Raw genomic sequence first — 19,399 nt, forward strand, 5'->3', positions numbered from 1 at the left:
TGAGTCTGAACTTTGACCTGCATTATCATGTTAAGTTCCTGGGTCATTGTGTCAGATTGAAGCAGATAACATTTGCAATAATAGACTCTGAATACTGTAAAGGACTTCACTGGAATACAGCATACATTTATGCATTTGCCAGATGCTTTTATCTAAACTTTCTAAAGGAACTCGCGTTTTGTTTAGGGAATTAAACCCTTGGAGCTAAGTGACAGAACATACCAATAACTACAAAGTTCCCTCTAATATAACTTCTTTTTTTCTTTTTTTTTACCACAAAACATACCTGTAAAAAATAACAAACCTGTTTCTGAACAACATGACTATTCATTTGTTGATAAGCTTTCCTTCAAATAATTATTAGAGAGGAATTACAAAGCATTAAATCATTGCTGCAGTTAAAATAAGATGATTTGGTCTGGCAACAGGCACTAAAAATATTCTGAAATTTAAACTACAAAAGTATTAGTCACATGAAAGTGAGTAAGCAATAAGTGTAGTCACTTCTGTCAGGGAAAAGCATTCCCAGGGAGTGGGCGTGGTAAATATGCATTGTGGGTGGGGTAAACATGTTAATGGGCGGAGTTTGTCCGCGTGTGAGTGAGAGCCACCAAAACCATATGGCATGTTAATTTCCCTCTCCTGACAGACGCGCACGTTTGCTGTGGTTTATTCTACCTCATATCAAATCTTTGGCGCTCTGTAACATACCTCTGTTACTTATACCTTCCAGGAATACGAGTTGTTATTTATTGAACCAGTCGTAGCGAAACTTTTGCACTGTTTGTTTGTTTGGCTGAACTGCGCGCGACCCGTCGTGAGGATGATGCACAGCTCTCAGAAGGACACCACATACACCAAGATCTTCGTCGGAGGTCTTCCGTATCACACCACAGACTCCAGCCTCAGAAAATACTTTGAAGTGTTTGGAGAAATCGAGGAAGCTGTTGTCATTACTGACAGACAAACTGGAAAATCCAGAGGTTATGGTTTCGTAAGTTATCTATCTATCTATCTATCTATCTATCTATCTATCTATCTATCTATCTATCTATCTATCTATCTATCTATCTATCTATCTATCTATCTATCTATCTATCTATCTATCTATCTATCTATCTATCTGTCTATCTATCTAAATTGTCTATCTATCTAAATTGTCTATATGTAGATTCACTTTGTCAATTTTGAGGGAAGTTACTTTTAAAAGTAGCCTAGCTACTGCTTTACAATACTGCCTACGTTACTCCCCAAAAAAAGTAACCAATTACTTAGTTATTTTTTACGTTAAAGTAATGTCACGTTACTTTGGCGTTACGGTTTCACACCTGGTCGGTGTTTCCTTGTTTGTTTTTTAATTTAAAAAAATATATAAAATAAAATGAAAATACTTTATTCAAGTCATTTTTTCTTATTCATATGGTTGAATTCGATCGTCAAAGGTCAGCAGCAAAGACATTGGTTAATAAAGTGAGATTAAATAAAGTGAATTAAATAAAATTTCATGTTTTTTCAACAACAACAAAAATCCTTTTGAGGAATATTTAACATGTTTTAGTGCTGGTGAGATGAGTAAATCCCTGCTCACATTTAGTCTAGAACTAAAGACGCATTTATTTAAGGTTGTTTTTATTTTAACTTTTGTATTGTTCCTATTGTTGCTTTTTGTTTTATCTTTCTGTAGCGCTTTGGGTTTAAGAAAAGCGCATTATAAATAAAAAGCATTTTTATTATTATAATAACCATGATATTTACACAGCGCACTTCTGCACACCTCTTCACTTATTCGTGATTCTCAACATGGGGAAGAGTTTGTTAGTCAATAAACGAGGCAAAAAAAGTGACTTGTGTGCGTTACTTATTTGTAAAAGTCGTGCATTACTTTACTCGTTACTTAAAAAAAGTAATCAGATTACGTGGCCCACATTAATTGTAATAATTTCTGTCATTTAATTAATTTTTCCTTGAAAAAGTAATGTACGGGATTACTCTTACTTTTTTCTGTAATTTAATTGGTTCTGATGTAATTGCATTAAATTCTGAATGGACTATAGAACAATTCTATATAAAAACAATAGTGGATTTAACGTCTAATTATAAAATGTATGTTTTTTAATGTATCCTAGTAGTTGGTAGAGTAATCTAATTATACTGTTGAAGATGTAAATCGTAGTTAGTGATGTTTTTTGTTTTTTTTTGAGTAATTTACCCAACACTGCTTGAAGTCACTTAATATTAAATACTCAGAATATTAGCATAATATTAAACACTCAACACGTCCCATTCTAATGGAACATCATTGAAAATGCTGCTGTGTTCCTCTTTTCATGTGTGTGTAGGTGACGATGGCTGATCGAGCTGCAGCAGAAAGAGCCTGTAAGGACCCAAACCCCATCATAGATGGTAGGAAAGCCAACGTTAACCTGGCGTACCTGGGGGCCAAACCACGGATCATGCAGCCAGGTAAGAGGGTCCCGAAAGCTTCACGCTGTTGGCGGACTTATGTAGAATATCATAAACCCAGAAATATAGACAAGCTTAATGGCACGGAGCATCACATGTTGGTTTCTAACTAAGAAAAATATGTAATCTGAGATTATATACAGAATATAGTAATGCTTGAATAATTGTCACATCAGGATTATCATCAGGAAAAAAAACATTTGAAAAATGTTTTGATAGCATACATATGATCATTTTTATAATCAAATTAATATGAATGTTCTTGTTTTAAAAAATAATAATATTGGTCATTGTATGCAATTTTCTTGAATAATGAAAATAATAATAAATGCAATAAGGTTATCTTTTTCTACAGGATTTTCTTTTGGTGTCCCTCAAATACACCCAACGTTTATCCAACGGCCTTATGGGTAAGTGTGACAATACTATAGATGACTGTATTTTTTGTGTAGTTTGAATAGTTTTAGGCCTTCTATCCTTTATTTGCATTATTTTATGTAAAAATACGATATTGGAATATTCTTAGACAAATTTGTCCCGTTGCCTTTCTTTAAAGGTGATGTTTGCGTTCTTTTCACACCTCAAAAGTCACTATAAGTAAATAATTCATAGATTGATTCCCATTGATCTGTTTATTTGAGCATCACGACACACTCAGTTTAAAGGGAGCCTTCTCAGAACTTTGCCGTTTTACCAACATTCACTCAAAGTTATGAACAAACGTTCTTCTAGTAACATTAATAGAACATTTGTTCAGAGTTCCCATAAATTTGAAAAATGCTAAAATGAAAAGTTCCCTTAACATTTGTGTGAATCAAATAACAACTGGACATTTTGAATGTTCATGGAACATTTAGAAATGACTTAAATGGTTAGTTCACCCAAAAATGAAATTGATATCATTAATGACTCCCCCTAATGTCGTTCCTCACCCGTAAGACCTCCGTTCATCTTCAGAACACAGTTTAAGATATTTTATATTTAGTCCGAGAGTGTATCTAAGTGTATGCACACTATACTGTCCATGTCCAGAAAGGGAATAAAAACATCATCAAAGTAGTCCATATGAGACATCAGTTAGTTCATTAGAATCTCTTGAAGCATCGCAAATACATTTTGGTCCAAAAATAACAAAAACTACGACTTTATTCAGCATTGTCTTCTCTTCTGGGTTTGTTTTCAAACCTCAAATAAAGATTCAAATGGTCATGAATCAGTGGATTGATTCATGATTTGGATCGCCAATGTCACATGATTTCAGCAGTTTGACACGTGATCCGAATCATGAATCAATCCGATGATTCATAACCATTTGAATCTTTATTTGAGGTTACTGATAACTAACTGATGTCACATATGGACTACTTTGATGATGTTTTTATTTCCTTTCTGGGCATGGACAGTATAGTGTCCATACACTTAGATATGTTGTCGGACTAAATATAAAATATGAACTGTGTTCTGAAGATGAACGGAGGTCTTACGGGTGTGGAACGACATTAGGGTGAGTCATTAATGACACAAATTTCATTTTTGGGTGAACTAACCCTTTAATCAGAATGCTAGTATAACATATATAGAATGTATTTTTGTTTGTTAGGGAGTAACATTGACCCGATGCCATGATTTAAAGATGTCGTTATTTTTGCAATTCCATTTGGTGATGCTCAAACATAACACACTTCACCTTTAAAGATAAATGTGTGATGATCAACAATATCATATTGCTACATGTTGCAATATTCTGTATAGGATCATTGTGTTGAATTCTGTGCATTTTTGACCGAGTCCTGTGTTATAAAATGTTGTTCTCCTTTTGTCATAGAGATAGTGAGGATGATCATTCCCCATTACTGTATCCTCCCCCTTTCCGGCAGGTTATGAGGTGTGTGCGTGTGCCTTTTTATCTTTGTGGTTGTTGTGTGTGTTTTATTTGCACTGTTGTCAACTCCTGAAAAGTCTACGTCTGTCTCTTCCTCTTTCCAGAGTGACTCAATGTAATGTGTCTCTCTCTGATCTGACAGGCTCGCTTTCGGTTAACATAACCTAAGAGGTGAACGAGCTGCACAAAGTCAGAATTCATAAGCTGTACCAGTAGACTCAAACACGTACACTCTCAAATGGTGATTAGCTTGCATGGACGTTGTTGTTTTTTTTTTTGGAGAGTAGCTTTTGTGTGCGTTTGGACCTGTCTGAAGTGGTTTTCATAGCTAAACCGTGTGTTTTTAATAGCAATGAGTGTATAGTAGGACGTGGGGATTCGGTCGTATCTCTGTCTTGGGGTGCTGGGAACGCCTTTTTCCATTTTCTTGATGATTGTGCACAGCTTGTTCTTACTGATTTTTATTCATTTGAACAGACGTTTCAGTGTTCTGTTGTTGAAGGTGGTTAAAGTTTGTCTTTCTTGACTGGCGCACCCTCAAAACAACTCATGGCTTGCATGTTGCAGTGTATCTCATGTGCCTCTGTTCTTTTATTTTACTAATGAATCGTTTGTCTTTTCCCCTGACAGTCTTACATTCACTTTTCCATAAACCTCTTTGTGAAAAATAGACATTGAGTAATTAATTTGCTTACAGTCATTCTGTAGTGACTAAGACCAGAAACATTAGCGCCAATTTTGTGTCTTACAAAAAGTGTTTAACTGGACATTCAATTAAATTCAATTTAATGGAGTTAAAGTCTAGATACTATAATAATAAGTATAAATAACACAACAAAACCAAATATTATCAATGTTTTCTAGCGTTGCAGTAGTGGCTAAAAGTGATGTCAGGCCTATGAAAGTAGACGTCTTCACCCTTTCTTCAAATATTAATGAAGAGTTTGTAAGCATATTGCATAGTTGTGCGTGGAGTCAGTTGTTTTATTTATGATAACGCAATAAAACATGGTGCCGACATCGTTTTAGGCCAGGCTGCCATACAAAGAAACTGTGAATCACATGCATAAACGAGAAAACCAGCAGTATATTAATAACCGATTATGTCGTAGTCGATGTATGCTTTTCCTTTGAGCTTTTTGTTTTTCAATGCAGTTATTTTGCATTGTCCAAATCAGTTTGTCCGATAAATACCTAAAAAAAAAGTTTAGTGTTTTGTTCTTTCAATTAAATAAAATTTGGGCCTAAGAGACCACATTATTCTACTGTATTGTACTGCTGACAGCTGATTTAGTCAACTCGTACCTAGGGCTGGACAATAATTCAATATCAATATATATCGCGATATATTTTTTTTCAATAACGGTGATATGATTTTTAAACACATTTCCGATATTTCGATAAATATATTACAGCATTCCTCACTGACTGACGTTCAGGGCGCAGCCGTCAGAAAGAGCAGAACATGATTGGCTACTCGCGCGATGACGTACACCACAGAAACGCAGTCAGTGCTCAGCAGTAGTAGGCTGATAGAGCCAATGCGGCAAGTTTTAGCTAAAAAAAGAGTTTCCCTGACCGCAACACAAATGTGACTGAACGAACTTCCACAAGCAAGGAGAAGAAATAGTTGATATGAGAAACACTAACGTTAATTCAGTGGGGTGGAAGTGGTTCGGCGTGTCCCCCGCACTTTTAATAAAGTGTATTTTCATCCCCCGCACTTTTACTGGGTCTCACCGATCCTAGTCGACCCGCTCCGAGCGGGATTCCAAACGGCGTTACCTGGAGCGAGGGCGGGCAAGTTAACAGGGACGCTAAAGACCGCTTTCTCTAACCTCGGTTGATTGTGTGCTTCTTGAGGTCACGGGCAAGTGTACATAGAAACCAACGTGAATACATCAAGATTTAATTTCAGAGACAAAAAATAATCTATGCATGACCGGTCATTTTATTCGTATCTAAATATGAGGAGGACGCTCTCTCACAGAAAGTCCAAAAGCGGATTCGTAGAACTAACGTTACTGTCACGCTGGAGCTGCAGCTGGATATACAAATCGTTATGAGCTGAAAGGTGACAACGACAGTCAGACGATTGCGACAATATATGAAAGCGATGAAGGAGCATCATTAGCAACAAAACTGTTTTCAACACTGATAATAATCATAAATGTTTGTTGAGCATCAAATCCTAATATGAGAATGATGAGTGACACTGAAGACTGGAGAAATGATGATAAATTCAGCTTTGATCACAGAAATAAATGACACTTTACTATATATTCACATAGTGAACAGATGATGTAGATCAGAATAATATTTCACTGTATTACGTTGTTTACTGCATTTTTAATTAAATAAATGCAGCATTAAATATATGCTATAGTTTTGCATAAATGGAAAATAGAGCGTAATGAATTGTTCTTCACTGAAATTTAAAACTTAAAAGAAAATGCTCAATAAACTGCGTCTGCGGCACAGGAGCACTGTACGCTGTGAAGCAGATCCACCATCTGAAGCAGATCCATCCGCTAGAATATTCTGAGTCAGGCTGAATCCTGGCTGAAGCACTTTTGTTTAATCTATATTAAGAATAATATAATCAGCCTATGTTATAGTTTAAACTTAAAGATATTAATATTAATAATATTTTCATATAAAGGCTAAATACAAATAAAAGGTGAACATTAATTTATTTGTACTGGTTTTATTTCTAAAGATATTATATAGTTTTATAGGAGGACTATTCATAGACTTGGCAAGTACATTTTTTAGAAGTTTGTAGGTACAGACATCCTTTGTGGCAGTTCTTAGTAGTTTTTTCTAAAGCTTTTATATAGTTCATATCGATATCGGAATTATATCGTATCGACCGAAATTAAGAAAAATATCGTGATATGAATTTTGGCCATATCGTCCAGCCCTACTCGTACCGATCAAGGAGAATATATATCCCACAGAGGACTGAAACAAAGAGAACAGCTGCAGCGTTGTACTTCAGTTTGGTACACAACGACATTCAGAGTGGCCACGAGACAACAGGTGTTCAGAGACACATGATCCGTGTGCCAGAGAGATCAGCCCCTCTGTTTCTGTGATTTACAAAGTACCTTAAATTAGCCCTGTCCTCTGGCAACCCCCGTAGTTAGAAAGCTGCCTGTGCAGCGTAGTAACGGGCTATTTTTAACAATGATGCGCTCGGAATTAGGTCAAGTTTTATACTTATACACATTTGTTCATTGAAGTTTCTGCATGCACACAAATCATTAAGTTCATTAACAGGAAAATGGTTATATACTACATGTGGGATCACTTTACAGTAAAGTTCCATTTGTTAACAGGAATTAACTACATTAGATTAAACTAATTAAAAGTTAGAACTTGAACTAACAATAAAAACACTTCTAAAGCATTGATTAATCTTAGATAACCAGGGCTTGACATTAACACCCGCCAAATGCGGTTGGATTTCAGCTCTGGATGTCAGATACCAGCTGCGCTTTCTCGCTCGCTCATTTCTCCGACAGCGAGCTGACCCACAAACCGCCTCCCCTTGCTCACTTGTTTCATTTGTCCTGGATGAATATTGTTGCTGTTAAAGGGCTTGAATTTCTGTGTAGGATTACAGTATTGCACAATTTTACTCATCCCCACAGATTTAGAGCTCATACCCAAAGTGTGCGCACATAAAGCCGCCTATCAGTAGTAAATTTACTTTTTTTTTTCTGCTCATCGCACTTAAACTGTCCTATACACACAAAATAATATCAAAATGCCGGTCTTGACGAGTATTCACGTAAACACAGCCAGTTTTGGTTTAAGTGAACGTAAGAAAATGCATGTGTAACAGAATAATGAAGTTCTCTTCAGAATTGTCCTATCTTTCTTTCTTCAGTCGAAAAGAAATTAAGGTTTTTAAGGAAAACAATTGGTAATGTTCAAAAAAATATAGAAATGCATATACTATGTATTAACCACAAATGTTTGCACTGCACCGCGCTACATAATCACGTTGGAAAGATCAAGTGTTTACAAAGCAAACGCCCTTCACAAAGAGAAAGGAAAAGCAATGATGTCCGACGATTTTGAAGTTGGAGGAGAAATTAGATGAGGTTTTTCGCCCTACCGCGATAATTCCCTACGTCATGTGTGACCTTTCCAACGTGATTGCGTAATGCGTGGCGCAGAGCCAGAAGAGCGTTTGTGGTTGAAAAGTATATATTTTTAGATTTTTAGATCATTTCGATAGATAAGACTCTGATTCCTCGTCTGGGATCATGTTAGAGCCCTTTGAAGCTGCACTGAACCTGGAATTTAGACCTTCAACCCGTTGTACCCATTGAAGCCCACTATAGAGAAAAATCCTGGCATATTTTCCTCGAAAACCTTAATTTCTTTTCGACTGAAGAAAAGATGACATGGTGGTGAGTAGGATCAGTAACTTTGGAAAACTACTAGCCACAGTGGCTGATGAGCAAAAAAGTTAATGTCAAGTCCTGTAGTTAATGTTAAGTTAACTTATTGTAAAGTATTACACTACATGCAAGTTGTGTAGTAAAGTGACTGTCAGCATAATTGAGTACATCGAAAGACCTTTTAAGATGTGGCTATGGCCAGGCATTACTGCTTCTAATTAGTTTACAATGAAGCATTTTGTCTCTACACACATAATAGTGTGCTTTAATGCCTGTGTGTTCACAGGACACTGGTAATGAAGGGTTCAGGACTGAGTTAAAGTGTTGGGCCATGTGTTGCTGATAGCGTTGCTCAGGCTCTCTTTTTTTTTGATAGAAAGGGCAGCAGAAAATAGCCTCACCACAGCAGGTCCTGTCACTCCAGGAGACTGACAGTAAGGAATGGTGTGTTAGAGACTCTGAACTCATCTATGGCCAGATTTAACACCAACACCTGTTGTTTTTGCATGTTTGCTGGCAAGGACTCATTTTAGCCATGGAAAAATGTAATCTGCCCGGCAACATATATGTGTCTTAAAGGTGATTTATTTTTGCAATTTGCCTGATGCTGCTAATGGCTCCAATTTTAGCATTTATGACTTCAGGCATCTTTACACTGTCAAATTAAAGGTCCATTAAGCAATTGTAGCCTTTTAGATAACTTATTTCAATGCTGCAGTATGTCAAACATTTATGATGAGAATTGTTTTCTGTATGTGCAAATGATTCACAGGTGAAGAATGTTTCTGGTTGGCTAAGAAAAGCACTGACTACTGTCCTGAAACGAAGCATGTGTCCTGTTTAATGACAGCTGTGCACAAGAATGAACAATCAACTTTCAAGTGCAGAAATATTTTTTATTTATTAGCTTGTTATCAACCCAGAAATGTTTTTGTAAAAGGTAATTTTGACGTCCTCACAAGTCTGAATTTAGATAGAAGCTCAGAGTTGCGAGATAGATAACTCAGAATTGTGAGACTCTGAATTGCAAGTTAGAAGCTCAGAATTGTGAGAAATAAGTACATTAATGAGGCTGGATTTAAATCAAGGCTGGATTTCTCGAAACCTTCTTAACACTACGTCATTATTAAGTTATACTTTAAGGTATCCCTTAATGTTAATATGTGTTTCCTGAAACAATCTCGGTTAAGAATACCTTCTGTAAGTCATACTTTCGTAAGGTTGGTCTGGACCACTCTTAGCTATACCTTATCACTATTAACAGTTAATTCCACTAGTGGCCAACACTGTGAAGCTAAAAAAAGCTTATTTACATGTCAGTCTATATGAATATAAATCCGAAGTTGTAATATACACCCAGTGTTCAATTAGGCTATTGATTTTTTTTCAAAACATTTTTTTGTGTGTGTTTTTAATGCAACGATTAAAATTGTCATTCAAAAATTGTCATTACACTAATGGTTGTTAGCTTTTTAATTATATTATCCAACGGTACATCAGTGGGCAAACCTTTAGACAGCAGAGGCTTAGGAGCCTTTTTAAAGAGAATGATTGTGGAGTTTGGTCAAACTATGGCAGCGAGGCAGCGAATTCATACAAGAAAACGTTAGTCCCCAGGCTACCATGTCAGGAGCTGCTATTCAAAATAAATTTCGCCTGCCACTACAGCAAATCCAGCAGCTTTTAGATGTTGGACCAACTTTGTCGAGACAAACTGGAGTTACCTCCTCAGCCCTGAAATCCAGCTGCTGGTGGCTCTCCTCTTTCTTTCTTTTTTCTCCGCAGTATCAGCTGATTATATGTTTTGTGGGTTGCGTTTTTTATTGAGTAGGCCATCTAATAACAGAAATTAGTTATTTACACAATAATGTGATGCAGCTGCTGGGCAGTCATCCCTGGTTGTGGCGTAATTCAAGACACTATGGAAAATATATTGTAATAATATAAATTACTCGTTCAACTTATTGCACAACTGCACTTATTTCAGAATTATGTCAAATTTAGTTGCAATTTTGTGTGATAAATTAAAGATATTTCTGAAGTGCTTCTTTTATAAAGAACACTTTTTTCGCATAACGCAGTGAAAGATTAAATAATCGTTTATTGAGCCATCGATATAAGCCAATTCAGCACCGCTGCCACGAACAGCACCCGCTTACGTCGCATTTAAGTAGGTATACCTTAAAGGTGCACTATGTAGTATTTTTGCAGTAAAATATCCAAAAACCACTAGGTCAGTGTTATATAGTTTGTTCAGTTGAGTACTTACAATAACCCAAATGTTTCCAACTATTTGTAAATTGTGAGAAGTTGCTATTTTAACTAAGGACCGGGACGTTTCAGCATAGCGCTTGAGCGAGTCGCCTGTTAATCGCGTCAAATCTGCGTTATCCTCGGTTTTATTCTGCAGAAGCGCTTTTCTCTTAGCAGTGTGAACATGTCACAGCAGCGCCGAGCGAACGCACAGAGTAACGTCATAACATCATTTTAAACACACTTAAATGTATCTGATATGATAAACAGAGCTGCTTTACCTTTAATCATGACCGGAAAAAGCGGAAGTGCGCACGCCTGGCGACTGTGTCCCGTCATAATAAAAGTCTCAGTACTTGCGAGCCGTGTGTTTGTATAACAATCGCTCCAGCGGCCGTGCTCAGCTCCACAACACTCGGTCCTGCTCTGCTTCACACTACAGTAACGTTAATAACCGCATCCATGAACATGATTTCTGCCCGTGTCCTATTTTCCACTGGCTGTGAGGTGAAGACCACATGTCCCAAGATATGTCTCTGTTATTTGATGGCGTCATCAAACTACAGTACGCCTTTGTTTTGAAGAGGCGACCTCTAGTGGACGGAAAATTGCATAGTGCACCTTTAAGCAACCTCGTAAAGGTATAGTTTGGGGAACATGCCTAGAAATGGTATACCTTCAGTTAAGTTATACCTTTAAAGTCTTCGTAACGCGCTAAGAGACAACGTTATCAGGAAATGCAGCCCAAGTCTCTCCCTTTCTCATCTTGCTCAAAAACACATAAAATAACACTTTTACATTTCAAATAACAACATTTACTCTCTCTTGATTTAGCCATATGCAAAGCATGCTGGGATCTAAAAATCCCTGTGCAGTTACAGTTAATGCAACACAAATCATTCATGTAATCTCAACACAAGTGGACTAAGTAAACTTTCATTTGACTTATATTTAAGTGGATTGAACACAATCAAATTAAGTTAGGACAAAATGTATAGCATTTGTGTTGCTTTAGCTAATTTTAATCAAGCAATTAAATACTTTTCATTTACAACCCCAAATCAGAAAAAGTTGGGACAGATTGGAAAACGCAAATAAAAAAAGAAAGTAGTGATTTCTAAATTTACTTTGACTTGTATTTCATTGCAGACAATATGAACACAAAATGTTTCATGTTTTGTCTGATCAACTTCATGTCATTTGTAAATATGCATCCTTTCCTGTCATTCAGACCTGCAACACATTTCAAAAAAAGTTGGGACAGGAGCAATTTAGAGCTAGTAATGAGGTAAAAGGGTTAAATAATGATGTGATTTGAAACAGGTGATGTCAACAGGTGATTGAAATTATGATTTGGTACAAAAGCAGCATCCAAGAAAGATCTAATCCTTTAGGAGCAAAGATGGGCCGAGGATCGCCAGTTTGCCAACAAATACGTGAGAAAATTATTGAAATGTTTAAAAACAATGTTCCTCAAAGAAAGATAGGAAGAGATTTGGATATTTCACATTCAACAGTGCATAACATAATTACAAGATTCAAGGAATCTGGAGGAATTTCAGTGTGTAAAGGACAAGGCCGCAAGCCTAAGCTGAACAACCGTGATCTCCGATCCCTCAGGCGGCACTGCATCAAGAATCGTCATTCATCTATAAGCGATATCACCACATGGGCTCAGGACTACTTTGGCAAACCTTTGTCAAGTACCACAATACGTAGTTACATCCACAAATGCCAGTTAAAACTGTACTGTGCCTTATGTTAGGAAGGAAGCCTTATGTTAACAGTGTCCAGAAGCGCCGTCGACTTCTCTGGGCTCGGAGGCATCTGGGATGGACCATCACACAGTGGAAATGTGTACTGTGGTCAGATGAATCAGTATTTCAGGTATTTTTTTGGGAGGAATGGACGCCGTGTGCTCCGGACCAAAGAAGAAAAGGATCATCCAGACTGTTACCAGCAACAAGTCCAAAAGCCAGGGTCTGTCATGGTATGGGGTTGTGTCAGTGCCCTTGGCAAAGGTAACTTGCACTTCTGTGAAGGCACCATTAATGCTGAAAAGTACATAGAGATTTTGGAGCATAATATGCTGCCTTCAAGAAGATATCTTTACCAGGGACGTCCATGCATATTTCAACAAGACAATGCAAAACCACATTCTGCACACATTACAAAGTCCTAGCTGCGGAGGAAGAGGGTACGGGTACTTGACTGGCCTGCCTGCAGTCCCGACCTGTCTCCAATAGAGAATGTGTGGCGCATTTTGAAGCGCAAAATGCGACAACGAAGACCCCGTACTGTTGCCCACCTTAAGACTTGTTTGCAGGAAGAATGGGACAAAATTACACCTGAAACACTTCATCACTTGGTGTCTTCAGTCCCTAAACGTCTTTTAAGTGTTGTGAAAAGGAATGGCAACATTACAAAGTGGTAAATGCTTTACTGTCCCAACTTTTTTTGAAATGTGTTGCAGGTCTGAATGACAGGAAAGGATGCATATTTACAAATGACATGAAGACAAAACATGAAATATTTTGTGTTCATATTGTCTGCAATGAAATACAAGTCAAGGTAATTTTAGAAATCACTTCTTTTTTATTTTATTTGCACATTCCATACTGTCCCAACTTTTTCTGATTTGGGGTTGTATGTTAAATAAGCCATGTTTTGTTTTTACCTGTATAGTTGTTGTTGTTTTTTGCTGGCTTTGCAGTGTAAAGATGCTTAATACACAGTTTAAAGAGATAGTTCACCCAAAAATTACAATTATGTCATCATTTACTCTCAAGTTGTTCTAAACCTGTATGAGTTTCTTTCTTCTGTTGAATACTGAAAAGTTACTCTGAAGAGTAAAATATTTTGTTGGTAACCAACACTGACTTCCATAGTATGGACACAAATATCATGAAAGTCAATGGTTACCCAAATTCTTCAACATATCTTCTTTTATGTCCAGCAGAAGAAAGAAACTTAAACAACTCGAGGACAAGTAAATTACAGAATTTTCTTTTTTGGGGGAACTTTAAGCACATGCTGCTTATTTTCCAATCAGCACCGCAGCAAACAGGAGTAGGATGTGTTAGATTTGGTATCGCTCGGTGTGTTAAGCAGCAGATTTCCACTCTTCAAGCGTTGTGTTTGTGTGCAGTGGACGCGGCGATGTGTGAACGCACGCGAGTGTGTTTTTCTTTTGTGTGCGTGTGTGAGTTAACTGGATTTTTCTTCTTTCTTTTAAATGTTGTTTGGTGTGACAGTAACATTGACCCTGTTTATGAATGCGGAATTGGCGTCACTCTCTATTCAGGTTTTTTTTTTTTTTTTTTTCTGTGATATTGATCAATCTGCTTTGATATCTATAGTCATTTTTTTACCCTGGTTTTTTATTTATGGGGTTAGGCAATACAAGGACTTGTTGTGAACTGATTGAATGCTGAGTTTGTAAATGAAATGGGTTTGCCATGATATCAATAATACAAATGATTCATCTGAATCATCATCAAGAACTCAAACGGTCAGCTCAGTGGCTAAAGATGAACTGTTGTTAGTGGCAGCACTATCTAATGACATTTATTTTGTGAGTTGTGTTCCACCAATTAGGCCTCATTCATAAATTACAAGCAGAAAGAATGTGTTAAAAATTCATAAATCTAAAACTGGTTATATTTGTCCCTGTAGACTTCTAGAAAATGAACTCGCTTAACATACTGTACTGTATACAGTAGTGGGCAAAAGTGATGTCCGGAGGGGAGATTTGTTTTGATTAAACCATCAAAATATGAGGACAATATTTTATGTTTTGTAAATATTTTAAATATGAGGAAAGTGCAAAACACTAAACTTGATTAATGACAAAATTATTTGACAAAAAAGGCAGACTACAACTACAGGCTTTATTTTACTATGTAAACAAAAATGCATAGAAAAAAATAAGTTTACATGGTAAAGCATATATTGACTACAACATATTCAGTTAATATGTCATAGATGTTTCTCTTGTTTTTGCAATGTGTTCATAATTTCAGCCCAGACAAAAATTGTCAGCACAATTTGGCATGTTTCATTGCGTTATCACAAATAAAATAATTGAATCCAAGCAAAACTATGCAATATGCTTAATTAATATATATATATACCTGTGTATATATATAATATTATTTGAATAAAGGGTGAAGATGTCAATTTTCCTATGCCAGACATCACTTCCATCCACTACTCTCAAATCCTCCTCCATTCTTTAACGGAAATGAGTTTATCTTGAGACCTATTTCAGACCTAGTATTTTAAATGTAGTTACATAATATTTTCACACTTTTTGCTATATTTTACCTATGCAAACAGTATGGATCAGTAATAACACGCATTTAAAATAGTCTGTTTTCATGTACTGTTTATCTTGATTTTTCAGTTTTTTTTTCATATATCATATGATCATTCATCTGGTCATGTATTCGATACAAATCAACTGATGTAAATGTTGTAATCGTTTATATAAAATATTTTTACACATACAATTTTGAAATAGTTTACTTCGCTTAGATCATCATAATTAAAAAATATACAGTACAGGCCAAAAGTTTGGACACATTACTATTTGTAAAGTTTTTGAAAGAAGTTTCTTCTGCTCATCAAGCCTGCATTTATATGATCATTTATTTCTGTGATCAAAGCTGCATTTTCAGGATCGTTACTCCCGTCTTCAGTGTCACATGATCCTTCAGAAATCATTCTAATATGAGGATTCATTATGAATGTTGGAAACAGTTCTGCTGCCTAATATTATTGATGAATTAAAGGTTCAAAAGAAATGTATTTATTCAAAATAAAAACACATTCAAATAATATAAATCTCCTTTACTGTCAATGTTTATCACTTTAACACATCGTTGCTGAATAAAATAATTGATTTATTTCAAAAAAAAGAAAGAAAAAAAAGGACTGACCCCAAATTACTGACCAGTAGTGTATATTGTTGTTACAAAATATTTCTATTTTTAAAACATTTGCCATTGTCTAGCCTGTAGAGGTCTGTGCATCCCTCCATGGATATGCCTCCCCAGACCACCACTGACCCACCACCAAACCAGTCATGCTGAATGATGTTACAGGCAGCATAACTCCATGGCTGTCATAACTCGACTGCCACATGTGCTCAGGGTGAACCTGCTCTCATCTGTGAAAAGCACAGGGCACCAGTGGCGAATTTGCCAATTCTGCTGTTCAATGGCAAATGCCAATCAAGCTCCACGGTGCAGGGCAGTGAGCACAGGGCCCACTAGAGCAGTGGTTCTCAAACCTGTCCTGGGGACCCCCAGCCAGTACACATTTTGCATGTCTCCCTCATCAAACACACCTGATTCAAATAATCAGCTCATTAGTAGAGACTCTAAGATTTGAATTGGGTGTCTGATGAGGGAGACATGCAAAATGTGCAGTGGTGAGGGGTCCCCAGGACAGGTTTGAGAACCACTGCACTAGAGGACATAGAGCCCTCAGGCCACCCTCATTAGGTCTGTTTCTGATTGTTTGGTGGGAGACATTCACACCAGTGGCCTGCTGGAGGTTATTTTGTAGAGCTCTGGCAGTGCTCATCCTGTTCCTCCTTGCACAAAGGAGCAGATACTGGTCCTGCTGATGGGTCCATGACCTTTTATGGCCTTGCCCAGCTCTCCTAGAGGAACTGTCTGTCTCCTGGAATCTCCTCCATGTTCTTGAGATTGTGCTGGCAGACAGAGCAAACCTTCTAACAATGGCACGTATTGATATCCTGGAGGCGTTGGACTGCCTGTGTAACCTCCGTAGGGTCCAGGTATCGTCTCGTGCTACCAGTAGTGACACTGACCCTAGCCAAATGTAAAACTGGTGCAAAACCTCTACCTGTAAAACCATTCCTGTTTTGGGAGTCGTCTCATTGTTGCCCATCTAGTGAACCTGTTGTTAGTTTTTAAGCTGAAAACCACTGAAACCGATTAACAACCCTCTCTGCTATACTTAACAGACCAGATCAATATCCCAGGAGTTTAACTGACTTGATGCTATTCTCTGATTAAAAAGTGTTCCTTCAATTTTTTTGAGCAGTGTAGGCCTATTTATATATCTATCTATAGTTATATCGTTCTAGCATTCTATCTATCATGCGTTCTGTCTATGCTATTGTCTATCTATCATTCTATCATTGATAGACACAATTTTACACAAATTCCTTCTGCTTGTATTCCATTAATGAGGATTGTTGGTGTTTTTAGCATCTACAGTGGTTTAAAAAAAAACGGTTTAAAACCAAAAGGCATTGTTTAACACACCTGAAAATACTGTTAGTTGCATCTTCTAATGTGAAATGATAGTTACTGACAGCTGATCATTGACTTTTCCCAGCATGCTCTATTGTGGCAATCCTATTTATCTGAATAACCCTTTAGTGCACTGTGCTGTTGAAGTGCAGCTGTGTGCCGAATGCTTTTCTCATTCCCTGATTAATCCCAGTTTCTCTCTGTCCTTCAGGATTCCTGCTCATTATGTGTACCCTCAGGCGTTCGTGCAGCCCAGTGTCGTGATCCCGCACGTCCAGCCGTCCGCGGCCTCTGCGGCGGCCGCAGCCTCTCCGTATTTGGATTACACCGGCGCGGCCTACGCTCAGTACTCCGCGGCTGCCGCCAGTGCTGCTGCCGCCGCGGCTTACGATCAGTACCCGTACGCTGCCTCGCCAGCCGCCACGGGCTACGTCGCCACGGCCGGCTACGGTTACGTCCAGCAGCCTCTCGCGTCTCCTGCGCCCGGGGCTACGGCGGCCGCGTTCGGTCAATACCAGCCGCAGCAGCTCCAGACGGACCGCATGCAGTGAGGCGAAGACGAGAAGAGCTGGTCATTTGACCGTTTATGACTGTGCCACTTTTTACCGTGTCAGCCAAAGAAACTGATATACTTTTTTTTATTTTCAGTCATTGTTATTATTGCTGTTCTTGTCATTTTATTTGTAGTATTTAATATTTATTACGAAGAAGAAAGCTGTAGCTTGTCAATCATGATGCTGGTAATGAACTCTTCAGTGCCACTAAGTTTCTTATGTACAAGTATTTAAGGAATATTATATTTTCTCACCCTCATGATATTGAAAACCTTTATACCTTTAAATAAAATGAGTAATAATTTACAGTTAGGTCTCAGTTGTTAACTTTAGTTCATGCATTAGCTAAAATTAACTAACAATGAGCGCAATATATTTTTTAAAGCATTGATGTTAGTCAAATTCTGTACGTTTACATTGTGCATTTACTGATGTTAGAAATGTTGGAATTAACATATATAATGTTAACATAACAGTATTTTACTAATGTTAACAAATGAACCCTTACTGTTATAAGTTAGACTTTTTGGTTTGACTATTTACACTCCAAAGTGGCCAAACAACCCAATCCTATTCACATTTACTTTCATATTCAGAAATTATACACTAATGGCATGCAGATGCATAAATATAAAATCTTCAAAATTACTTTTATTTTTCACAGAACAAAATTCTGACCAACATGAGGGTGAGTAAATCATGACTTTAAGGTGAATGGCATCACAGGCTGCAGATGTCTCGATTATTTGTCTCATCTCTATACATGTTGATGGAAGCCTGATTATTTTCCTCACAGCTATTTAAAAACTGCACCTTGACATCTCATGATCATGACCTGTGATGTCCTCATGAGCATGCATATGTGACTGTTGAAATTATTATCTTGTATGTGCCTTGGGAAACAAGACGAAGTGCCTTAAAGGACAGACGACAGACAAGAAATGAAGGGTTTGATGTGTCTGCAGACATTTAGACTAGATCAGCTCTGTGCCTTACATACTGTATAGGAAATCTTGTTATGCTTGCACGTCTGTTGAGGTTATAGAAGTGTGAATTTTATATTTAGAACTTACTATTAAAAAATAAAAGCGATGATCACTACTGAAAGACTGTGGACACTATGTTTTGATATTAGCGTTGGCCTATCACATGACTGGATTAATGTTCCTTCATTATAGTTAATTAATAGAAGTGAATGTCATTAAATTGGATTTCTTGTTGCCTTTGTGTTATTTTAATATGTTAATAAAGGGACGAATGTGGCAAAAGGAAATTATTGCAATCACATGTTCAGCTACAGAATTGATGTCCACGTATTTGTGTATTAAAATGCCATATGAACACAAGTCCACTTGCAACAAAGTTTGTTTTTTATTAAAAGCTTTGCCATAGTTGTCCTGTCGTTCTTTATTTACTGTACACTTCTGCTCTCTGTTGATACAAACGTGTTTGCAAAATATTGAAGTATCACTGTATGAGTGCCATTTGATAAAATGTGTATAAAAAAATCAATTCGCATGATTTATTAAAAAAGTATCTTTGTCT

The 19,399-nt window shown here is 37.1% G+C and overlaps 1 protein-coding gene across 2 annotated transcripts; it reads left to right on the plus strand.

Moving 5' to 3' along the window:
• The first annotated feature begins 572 nt into the window (after positions 1-572).
• On the plus strand, positions 573-19,391 carry rbm24b (RNA binding motif protein 24b). Of its 2 annotated transcripts, XM_067447888.1 has the most exons (5): positions 574-994; positions 2,340-2,463; positions 2,819-2,873; positions 4,289-4,348; positions 17,512-19,391. In XM_067447888.1, the coding sequence occupies exons 1-5, from the start codon at positions 824-826 to the stop codon at positions 17,849-17,851; spliced, it is 750 nt and encodes a 249-aa protein (XP_067303989.1). In that variant the 5' UTR covers positions 574-823; the 3' UTR covers positions 17,852-19,391. The 2 variants fall into 2 exon arrangements, with proteins under 2 accessions (XP_067303992.1, XP_067303989.1); XM_067447891.1 differs by lacking the exon at positions 4,289-4,348 and having other exon boundaries at positions 573-994.
• The last annotated feature ends 8 nt before the right edge of the window (positions 19,392-19,399 follow it).

This window comes from Pseudorasbora parva, chromosome 7 (genome assembly GCF_024679245.1).
Source record: "Pseudorasbora parva isolate DD20220531a chromosome 7, ASM2467924v1, whole genome shotgun sequence".
NCBI classification, from domain to species: Eukaryota; Metazoa; Chordata; class Actinopteri; order Cypriniformes; family Gobionidae; genus Pseudorasbora; species Pseudorasbora parva.

Coding starts and splice junctions, on each gene's coding strand:
- rbm24b (XM_067447888.1), top strand. CDS start 824: ATGATGCACAGCTCTCAGAAGGACACCACATACACCAAGATCTTCGTC. Junction 2,874..4,288: donor TTTATCCAACGGCCTTATGG/GTAAGTGTGACA, acceptor CTTTTGTCATAG/AGATAGTGAGGATGATCATT. Junction 4,349..17,511: donor CCTTTCCGGCAGGTTATGAG/GTGTGTGCGTGT, acceptor TCTGTCCTTCAG/GATTCCTGCTCATTATGTGT.